The 11,314-nt window shown below is 45.5% G+C and overlaps 1 protein-coding gene across 1 annotated transcript in view; it reads left to right on the top strand.

The window, feature by feature from the left end:
• Positions 1 to 2,350: 2,350 nt before the first annotated feature.
• Positions 2,351 to 11,314, top strand: part of HS1BP3 (HCLS1 binding protein 3) — a 63,125-nt gene continuing 54,161 nt past the window's right edge. The window contains exon 1 of the mRNA XM_026846484.1: positions 2,351 to 2,397. Coding sequence (XP_026702285.1) covers positions 2,351 to 2,397 — 47 coding nt within the window. The remainder of the gene's footprint in view (positions 2,398 to 11,314) is intronic.

Genomic DNA, 11,314 nt, shown 5'->3' on the forward strand with positions numbered 1-11,314 from the left:
CTTTCATCCCGATCTTCCCAGTTCCCAGCTGTTCCCAGGACAGCCCTTCTCTGCCCCCTCCCCATCCCTCCCCAGCCAGCACTGCTAATGGCTGTTGTGTCATTCTTGCTTCTCTACTTGAGACACAGAATGTCACCATACCAAAACCAAGACCTTTGCTCTATATCCCAATGCAAAATCTGACCAATAATCCCAGTTATGGCTCACTCCTAACTTTCTGGACACAGGTGTTCACTGCTATGAACATGGGAGGAAGGGGGGTGTGTGGTGTGTATTTTTTCACCTTTAGGTTATCTTGCCATCCTTTGGTATTATTTCTTGTCAAACAGCTGCTTTTGCTCTCTCATTCACTTCAGTGCTGGTAATCCCATGCTTTTATTTTCTGCTGTGGATCAGCCAAGTGGAGCTAAACTCTGAAGTCCTTAAGGTCAGCCCAGTAGTTCTCCACAGTGACAGGGGTCTGACAAAGAAAGTCCTGTCCCCAAGAACTGACTTCCCTCCCTTTTGGGAACATCACCTTGAGAAGGAATGAACAGGTGAATCCATCCTACCTAAGTGCAGCTAGCAACTCACGGTACCTAGTTGAAGGTGTCAGCTTTGGTCTTCTTGACAGTTACTCTGGGAAGACCAATGAGCCACAGGGGTCCGCTGATGCATGCAGAGGGCCAGAGCAGACCTGCCACCCCCTCTGCTCCAGTCTTGCCTTCCTCCCTTCATTCCTCTGCGCCTGCTGCTGTGCTGTGAGGAGGAGAAGGTGTGGAGGAAGGTGGGCGTTTGGGTGCGGAAAAGGATGTGGTCCAAAGTCCCATTTCCTTGCAACGTTCCATGGTCCTGATCACTTCTCTCAAAGGCAACATCTCTCTGATGTTCTTGCCAGGACAGTATATCCTTCCATGACGGAGGGGATGTGGGTTCTCTGGGCACTTAGGAGAGATTCCTCCCACTGAAAGGCCCCACAGAGATCAGAACAGACCAGGGGTCAAACTGAGCAGCTCATAAATTTCTCACCATCACTGTATCTTCTGGCCTCCTGTCCAGTTCTGCATTTTAACCCCACAGTTTCTGCTTTCCTTTTCCATCTTGCCTTTTCCAACTTTAATTTGTAGGCATTGAATACCCTGGGCCTCTTTCTCCTTCAGCTGTTGAGCAGCATACGAAGGTGATAGGAGAAACCGTCCCACCTCAGCAGCGGGGCAGGGTGTCCGCAGAGGGACCGAGCAGCCCCAGAAAGCCGAGTACCGGGGGGTGCCCAGCCTTGGAGGGAGCGATCACTCCCAGGGCAGGAGCACCATCTCCTGGTGAAGGGATTTATAGCAGCAAGCCTCCGTGCAAGGTGTTTTACGATGCACAGATGAAATGTGGGAGGCACTGGCAGTCTGGAAGACACTCATTCTGGTTTCTCTACCCTTAGGCTGTGAAACATATGTAAAGCAGGCCAGTACAAGTGTGTACTGTACATAAGAGAGGGAGATGGAATATCGCCTGTGGACAGGAATACATTATGTGGGCATATCCATTTTTTCTTTGTGCCATGCTGTCAGCAGGACTTCTGAGTGTGTGAGTTGCAGGATCAGCTGTTACAGAGCTTTTATATAGCTGTATCAGGTGAAGCTCCATCTGATTTTGCATTCCTTCAACTCTGTTGGAGCCCTCAATTTAATAAAAAGAGCAAATCACATCTCACTCAAGGGTCCTTTGCTTAGTGTTACTATATAATTCAGAACAAGCTTTTGGCCTGCATATCTTTGCCTAGAGAGATGTATTAAGAGGAGATATATGCAATGTATTAAATCCTGCAGTCCCTGCACATTTAGTACTTCCACCAGAGTTAGAGGCAGGCCTCTGGCCACACAGCTGCATGGACAAAGCCACAGACACACATTACTGGGTGGGATGTCAAATCCCTATTAGCAACAACCGACCTTGCTTTCTTAATATATTACAGTGGCACGTGTTCACAACTGTCCATCTACAGCTCTTCACAGAGACTGCAAGTTGTTGTGGGTATGCTGACATTAGTATTTAAGTAATGTAAGTTTTTGCCTTTAATATGCGATGCAGGCAACATGCTCAATTTGCCTTGCCCTCATGCCTGTTCCTACCCACCCAAACACTCGCGTGCAGGTTCAGACACCCGAGGCCATCTCAGATGCTTAATCTGGTGCCATCTGAGACATATGGGCCTCCAGCTACTTTCTCAGAAAAGAGTGGGGCTGTCCAAACACCTTCTACCCCATCTACCAGCACAACGGAGCTGTCTTGGGCACCCTGCAGAGTAACCCCAGGTGCCTACTTTAGCACCTCCACAAAGCAGATTTCCTTATGAGAATTTAGTATAAAAATACTTAAGATGAGACTTTCTGATACTGAAGAAAATCTTGAAGAACACACCAATGCGTGAGTGATTTCAGCAGTGTACGGGGAGCTCTGACTACTTCTGTGGTTCACACATTGATCCCACCAGTTTAGTAAGTCAAAATATGTCATTTTGTGCTCCTCACTCTGTGTCCAGAAAACAGTGCAGCTGAGAATCATCTGATGTGATTGACTCTTGTATGAAATGAAATGATTGTCCAGCAGGCAGCTGCTGGTTTTCTAACGAGCACTTTGCACTTGGAACAAGGAGGTGTTAAATTCTCCCTCTGTCCTTTCTGCAGGGCCTTACCCTGCAGCGTGGATTAAGTCTGGGCTGACAGTTTTAATAAGAGCCAAAGGCACAAGGACAGTTAAAGCTCTTCCTGGGCCTTGATGATTTAGTAATGTGGAAATTGCAAGTGAATCCAGCTCTGAATCTTCTCAGTAGTTTTTCCTCTGTACAGTGATGACTTGTGGATACAGTATGTATAAGACAGGTTGCAAATGTAAAGACTTGTCCCATGAGCTCTCTGGGTAGACCTAATTGTGCAATTAGAGCTAGCCACTTAGATTACATCTATACAGGTAAATTAAATGTTTGCAGACCACTCTTTGGCACCAAGGTTAATTGCTGTGGATCAGTCCCTGTCCACATGGCTAAACTCCCTTAGCCTCCAAGGCTCATGGCCACGTACAGGCTGTTGTTGGAGAATGTCCCTGACCTGTCTTAACAACAGGAATCATTCAGCACAGCCCTAGGCTGAAAACACGCCAGGGATCCTTTTAACAATGTCACAGTGTGCCATTGCTCTCTGGCATTGTTTAATTTACTTGTGTAAATGGAGCCCTGGGGACCCTGGAGACCAGGGCAGGGTAGATGATGGGCTTCTGCGTTGGCAACCTAGCTCATTCTCAAGACTGTCCATAGCCTTGCCTTCATTCCTTCAAAAGCTTATTCCAGCAAGGTTGGGGTGAACCTAAGCTATCCAGCAAACAATGGTTTTTCTTTTGAGGAAAGATAGGTCCAGACCTTTGGTATTTGGTGGGGAGCTGAGAAGTTGGCAGCGAGAGCAATGAAGAGCACTCCTCTGGAGATGGACCTAAGGCAGCACTGACTGGGGTGCTGGGACAGCCACACTCCCTCCCATTTTCCCTCTCTGTAGTAACAGACAGGCAGCTTGGGCAAAAGATTGAGAAAATACTATAGGTGAATTTCCAACCTTGCACAGGGTCATTATGGGCATTCCTGATGGAGTCTTGGGAAAGAAGAGCACCTTCCACGCAATCAGCTTTCCACGATTCCTAGGGCTCCTTTTCTGCTCCCCAGCTCAGCACAGGCCAGACCAATTCATTTGACTGTGTAATGCCTGGGTAGCATTTATCATTCTGGTTTTGCAATTGTAGCTTTGAACACCTGAGTGACAGATTTCAGCAGAGGCTCCAGTCATATGAAGAAGGAATGAATGCAGCTGTTGTAGGACCAGCTAGAACAATGTGGTCTCTCAAGGTGACTTCATTTCCATTCTCCTCAGTCTGATTGTTTCCCTAACCACATGGCGGTTGCTTCTCCTTGCATAATGGAAAGCTGAAAACTTGACTCATGAGAAAAATCTCCAAAGTGTGTGCTATGCCACTGTACCATAAATGGCTACATTTATCTCTACAGCTGTATTTTTCTCCATCTTCCTGAAGGACAATCATTCATTTCTACAAAAACTCTGACACCCATATAAGTATCATTTTAGTAGTTACTGTTTTGGAGAAGTGTGATAAGGAAGCATTTAGGGTGAATTCATTTCACTTCATCTACAATGTAAATGTGAGATTTGCTAGACACGCAACAGCTCTATCACTCTTTTAGCTCCGGAGACAGTTCTTGATTTGATTTTCAATTACTGTAATAAGTGCATACATATTTAATGCACATGAGGGCTCCAACATGGTGACACCTACTTCTAATCATGAATTTCAGCCATTTAGGGCTCATTTCATTGCCTGCACATAGACACTGTAAATTGAGATGTACCAGAAGTCCAAGACATCTGCCAGGAGATGCAGACATAGCACAACACCAAGTTATCTTGGCTTGTAAACAGAGCAGCAGAACTAGTGTAACTCAGGTTACAAAAACTCTGTATTGTACTTGCATTATACTTCCCGCCCACGCTGGAGGTACACAAGTGACTGGCCTACTGGCAAGCCAAACCAAACAGGTATCTGCTGAGTTTATGCTTCAGTCTTTCCCTTAGAGTGATGCAAATGCCAGCCTCTCACCTATCGAGCTGTCAGGTCTGTACAATAGTTGGAGGAGCTGAAAGTGTCCAGCCATCTCCTCTTTTGTGTTTTGGTTAAAACTGACCATTGGGTTATTACAATGTTATTAGGTGGGGAGCAGACATTTAGACTGGCAGACACATGGAGCAACAGACAGAGCAATAGCATACACCTTTTTTTCGGAAGAGATGCTGGAGAATAACATACTAACACCCTCTCACCTCTCACCCCTTCTCTTTTTCTTACTAATTCAGAACATTGAAATTTTTCAATTTTGGGATAATTTCAGTCAGGTCTAGAATCACTCATAAAATAGAGTAATTGTTCCAACAATGTCCCTGAAAAGTGTTCTAATTTTTAAAAGGAGGAACAAAATCTGGCCAGCTCTAACCTGACTGGCTGGAACTGTGCTGCGATGGGTAGTTCAGCAGAGGAACCTGGGTCTGCATGAACCTCAGAACCCCCTCAAGAACCCCTTTTCTTATTCCTGCAGGCAGGATCTGCATCAAGGGAATCATCTCCACATTTCACACAGGTAATGAGCAATCAGGAAACAGCACCAAAGCCAGGCAGACCTTAATAATTTAGTAATATGGAAAATGCACATCTTGTTCATCTCCAACCAAATAAATTAGCATGGACATAAACACTTCCAAAGCTCATTTGGTGGGAGTGAGGTAAACTAAGGTACAGTCCTTGGGCAGCAGCTTAGGTCAGGTGTGTGGTGAAGAAGCACTTGAAAAACTTGCCAACATATTTAGAAGTCTACCTGGAAACTTGTGCAATTACTGACTGTTCCTTCACTTTTCCTTGACCTGGGGAAATACAGTTTTTGTTGCACCTATGTAAAGAATCAACTACATAACATCAACACATAAACTATCTTTTCTTTGGGGGGAAAAAAAAAAAAGTTTACTGTATTTATCTAGTGTAGATGTGATTTTTGAATTATATAGACGATTTTCTATATTTTAAGGTTTGGTTTTACTAAACTGGGGCAAACCAGGAAATCTCATCTTTTCTTCCTCAGTGGCTACCATGAAATTTATCCATGATTTACCTAGGACCCCCAAACTTAAGAGAGGTGGAATTTTAATTCCAGGGCTGCAGCAGGTCAAGAGCCAGGTTTATCTTTCCACAGGGATTACCTATGGTTTCTACTAGATTATTCCTGACATGTGGCTCATCGTATTACAGGTTAACTGTTTAAAGGCGGTGGGGGGAAGCATGAGGCATAATGAAGAACAGCTATATAACTCTCTTCCCTTCTCCCCAGAATAAATTTATCCTGAGTTTAGGAGGTGTGTAGATTAAAAGACTGCCTTGACAGGCTATCAACAACCTTATCACATCATATGGACAAGAATGAACTTTAAATCTACCATTTTGGCTACCTTTGAAATTCACAGAGAAGCCCAGTCATAATATAAAATCTCCTAGTGGTTCACATCTGGGTTTTGTAATTGTTATCTGAAAACAAATAATGGTAGGATTGATAAAGTGACTGGTCATCTAACTGGAATCCTATTATTCTAGTGCAGACTTTTTCAGTAATTAAATAATATTGTATTTCTCCCAAGATGAATGAAGGCTGAAAAAAAGTTTCATGTTCAGCTTTAAACTATGTTTTCATAGCAAATTTATTTTGTTTTTAAATATGTTCCCCTGCCCTTGCTTTTTTTCTCCCCATTTTATTTACTATACCCTAAGCAGGGCTCTGATTTCTCCTAATCCTGCCATGATTACAGGCAGAGTCCTCTGCCAGGGATTCAAAAATTGGTGGATAATTCCCCCTGGGTGTATAAGCTCACTGTTGTTCGCCTGCTGTCTTGGGGGAGATGAAAAGCAAATCCACGAGCTGCCAAGAAACACACCCAGGCAGGGATGCAGCATTGCAGGAGCTGGTCCCTGCTCAGTGCACGGGAGACAGACGTGACCCTGGGACGGGTTCATGGGGTCACACCTTGGCTCTGATGGAGACCCCCATCCCCCTGTGCCCTCATGGGGAACAGAGAGGAATTAAACTGTAGGACTGCAGTCCGTTTGCATTGAACAGAATGAACAGACCCCAGCCACAAACTGCTCTATTTTAACAGGCTTTGGGAGGTTTTTCTTCCTTGATTTAACCCGTGTGGGAACTCGGGACCTGCAGAAGATGGCTGGTGGGCAGGCCTCCAGTACATTTGGCTAAAGGTTACCTGGTTCAAACCTGCTTTATCTGTGTCCCTTCAGCCAGAGCTGAAGGGATAGGAAGGACCATCCCCTTCACCCCTTAGGTCTGGGATCTCAACTACAGCTGCCCTCCAATGCACTTATCGCTGCTTGTGTTCCCCATTGCCTGCTCACCAAATGGGTCCCCAATTTGGCACCAAGCCATTTCCCAAGGAGGCCAGGCCCTGGTTGTCAGTTATCTCCCAGGCACGGGACCATAAGCTCTGCAGAGGACCTGGCTATCTCACAGGTGTCAGATCATAAACTCTGCAGCCACCTGGCAGACCCCAAGCCACCTGTGTTTGCCCAAGTCCTTGCAAACTTCTTTCACGCGTTTTTCAGATTGCCACAAGAGGGCCAAGAGGAGACCTTTCGAGTCACAGTCTGGCAAAGGAAAGTAAATGTGTTTGTGCCCCTTTCTGAGCAGGGGCGGGGGGGATGGTTGCTGCATTTCCATCATTTCTCCCTGTATTTCCTTGCCTGTCCTGCTCCAGGTTGGTGGATATAGAATGATCTATTCTCTGGAAGAAAAGCCCTGTGCTAATGCAGGGAGAGGTCACAGAGAACGAGAGCTGTAGGCTGCTGATTTCTAACCTCTATCATTTCTTTCTTCTCCGCCTTTTTCATCCTACTCTCACTTGGTCCCCTACAACCCTCTTCATGCTGAGGAAGGTGGTTGAGAAAGCTCCTCCAGGCTATGTGTCAGTGAAAGGCTTAGTTTAGCTACTGGGAGTAAAACTGTGTATAAAAAGTTAGTATAAATATCAGCCCTAATTTCAGGCACGGTCATATCACTGACTGGCTTCAGCTCTGTAGAAAATCCCAGTGCAACTGGTTCCAGAGTCAGGTTTTGAGCATGAGCTGAGAGTTAGACTGGAGTCAGTGGGATCGTCTGTGAGAGTGAACAGTGCCAGACAGGAGCTGGGCAGTTGACTCCCAAAGGATGAGATAGAGCTGGGGACAGCAGTTAGCACCAGCAGCCCATCCCTGATCTATAGGTTGTATTTGAGTGCTCTCTAGCGGACAGAAAAATTAGTCCAGAGGCAAACAGCTGATGCTCACTTCCTGAGCCGAAGTCACCCTCACCTGGGTCTGTAATGTCTACACACCATGGGCCTGTGCTGTCTCTGGTAGCAGGGCTTTGGAAGGTGGTTCAAAGCAGGGTCTTCTTGATCTGTGACCCTTCAGGGCTGAGGTTTGATGTGGGAGTGATGCAGTGTCACGGGGGATGCAACACCTCGTCAGACACCTTTGATAAGAGCTCAGGCACAGAGCACAGGGAACCATCCCAACCCCTTCCCCATGACACAGCCTCTCTCTTCCTTGTGTTGAAGAAAACACCTGCAGGACCTGCTCCTGCATGTGCAGTCAGCAGGTGGAAGAGCAGCAGATAGGCACTGTGGAAGGACAGTAGAAACCATTTTCGGTATTTAGTGAAAAGGAGGGGGAAAATTACATCAACTCACCAGCCACTCCAGGCACCCTCTGCTCTGAGAGAGCTCTGCCAGTGCCAGACGCTGTTGCTCTGAGGCAAGGTTAGTGCTTGTTTCACAGCACAAAGTGATAACCCACTAGATACAGTGGAAACTTAAACTAGTTCAGAGTGACAAGAAGGGTTTTATGCCATGGAAGTCAGCTCAGGATGAAGGCCATCAGGTGATTACACAGTGAGTGCACCCAAACCAGCAGAAATGTATTACTCAAAATGTGTCCCAAAATGAGATTTATAAGGATACTGTATTGCAGCTGGATTTTACCTACATTAGGTGTCTGAGTTTTGAGTTCTAAGAATAACTTACCACATTTTCCTTTTATTTCAGTGAAATAATAACAGTTAAAAGATTTTTGATGGTGGTGAAAATTGAAACAGCCACTTGACTCATAAAACGGCTACACCAGTTATAGATGTTTTATGTATCTCTCCTGACTTTTTTTGCTTAAAACCTGTCTTCTCCATTACCCCTGTGTTCTGGGGCCTACTATTTTAGGTTTTAAAGACAATACCATGTCAGCAAGAGCTCCTCTTACATGGACACTGCCCAATGCTCAGGCATCTTGAAGACAAATTAAGATCCTTCAACCACTTAAAGAGATTCATTACTTGTTTACTCCCATTCATTCTTCTCCTTCAATTTCTAGAGGCCTTTGAAATCAGACTGGCCTCCTTTTCTTTGAGCATATTCTTCACTTGGAGCAGTCATCTTTGACCTTGCCTCATCTAGTCAGAAAGCACTGAGACTCTAACACAGTGCCACACATAACTGCTGTTAAAAAATATGGAATTGTATATGGGCAGTTATTATACAAAAATTCATTAATAGTTTTGTTACAGAGCTGCTGCAGCTATGCATAATTTAGGCTACTGAATACTGACTGCATGAAGATGTTGAGTCAGTTTGTTCAGGGTCTAAGAAGGAAGGAAAAAAAAGAAAAAAACATTGATAAAAATAAATCAAGCAACCTACCAAACCAGTCAGCACTGGAAAGTTAAGAGGCAGGAAAAAAATCCAGCAGTCCCCCCCAAAAAAGAGCCCTGAAACTTCCAAGAGTTTCTTCCTCTTTCTTTTGCTCATACACAACTGAACTGAGGTAAGTGAGACCCATGAAGGTAGAGGAGCCACTGAGGGTAACCCATATATCGGTAGGAAATCATAACTTTAATAGTGATGACTGTTTCTGGTATTGGTTCTCAGATTCACTGCACATTCTCCCATAGGCCTTCCCCTGCAGTTGACAATTAGCAACACTAATGAATCCCTGTGCCTCTGTGACTGATTACCTGAGTGCAAGGTCTGGCCAACCCCATTGATGTACTCTTTTCTGTGAGAAAAAAAAGAAAAAAAAAAATAGTCCAATGGAAGAAATTTTTTTATGTGGTATCCAAAGCAACATGGGAATCAAGCTCCAAATATTCTGAGGGGTCACTTCTGAAAAAGGCAAGATTGTTGCTCAGCTCCAGCAGACAGCTCTTTTAGCAATCAGTTTTCTTCAGTGAGGTTTGATTTTTGTGCACCTTTTATACTGAGATTCACTCTTTGCAGCAATCATCTGATGAAAGACCCTACCCTAACCTCATGGGTAAGTCAGCTGATTCTTACCACCTTTCAGAGGTTAGCAACACTGAAACATTTGTTTTATTTTCCAACTACATGATGTTTTTGATGATATGGGCTGTGAAGTTATAAAAATGCCACATATAACAAGACTTGCTAAGAAATCTGATAAACAGGCAACTCTTGGATTTCATCATGAGCATACTGACACGGTGCACAGAACCTCTCCAGGTCAAAGACAGAACCCAGCAGCATACTGGGGCTGAGCAGACACTTTTGTTTGGGGAGAAAAGCCCCAGTTTTGAAGCATCTTCACAGGCACTTGGTGATGTTTGGATGGACACCGCTCAGCGAGTGAGACAAGCACTGCCTCAGCGGGGGCTCATAGCCCAGATCCTGCTCTATTTTTGCTGTCTCAGGTGGCCAACTGCCAGCTGCTTACTCCTTGTAACTATCAGAGTACGTTGGATTATCCAGGAAGCCAACTGGGGATAAAAATGCCATTAGAGAAGTAATTCATTTAGACATACAGCTATTTAGGATATACTTTCACGAACTCCAGCCCAGAGCTTTTTAACCTTTCAGAGGCCACATGAGAACGATTCACATCTCAAAAGCATTTTCCAGTGGCTTGCAGCACTTCTGGCAACCACGACTCCTGTGCCAGGCAGGCTGCACCCGTGTGGTGGTATTTACACTAAGCTTAACAAAAGGTTTCCAGTGGCGATAAGCCAGGGACAGAAAACAAACAGGATTTAGGAAGGAACTCCACTTACAAAGTCTTTTTTTGTTTGTTTGTTTTGACTCATGAGTTTCATGCTCCAGACTTCTCGTTTCACCAGAAGCAGCAAAAGATCAAGCTGTATCTGCCACCTTTGGATCTTTCTTGATTTTTACAGACTTTCAGCACATCCCCAACTCCTCCAGCTGTTTCTCTTCGGGATGAAAAGCCCTAACCCACTCACCAGGTGCCCTTTTAGGGGCCACTCCTTTCTGGGGGCACCCCTGGACCCTGCTGCGTACCCACTCGGGGTGCAGAGCGTCTTCAGGCGTGGCTACACTGATGCCGCTGCAGAGTTTTTACTGCTTTTCTAACGTCCTTAGGTTTCTGCTGTGATTATTGTGGCGTGAACAGCAGACAGCTGTGCCCGGTGCAAAGGTGTTCTTTTTTTTCTCGGTGCTTTCCTGCAAGAGCTCTGCACACCCGTGTAGAGAAGCACCGAGAAAGAAAACAAAACCCCCCAGGTGCACCCAGACGCGTGAAAACGAAGCGGGGCTCTCCAGGACAGCTATGAGTGCCGGCGAGGGGCAGTAGGGGGAGCAGCTGCCTGCTGCTTTCTTCCCAAAACACAGGCTGGGGCCAGCAGCGCCTCCAAACACCCCGCGGCCAGGGCACCCCGCGCCCGGCCCCCAGGCACCCG

The sequence above is a fragment of the Athene cunicularia genome (assembly GCF_003259725.1).
Source record: "Athene cunicularia isolate RWA chromosome 3 unlocalized genomic scaffold, athCun1 chr3_part1, whole genome shotgun sequence".
NCBI lineage: Eukaryota > Metazoa > Chordata > Aves > Strigiformes > Strigidae > Athene > Athene cunicularia.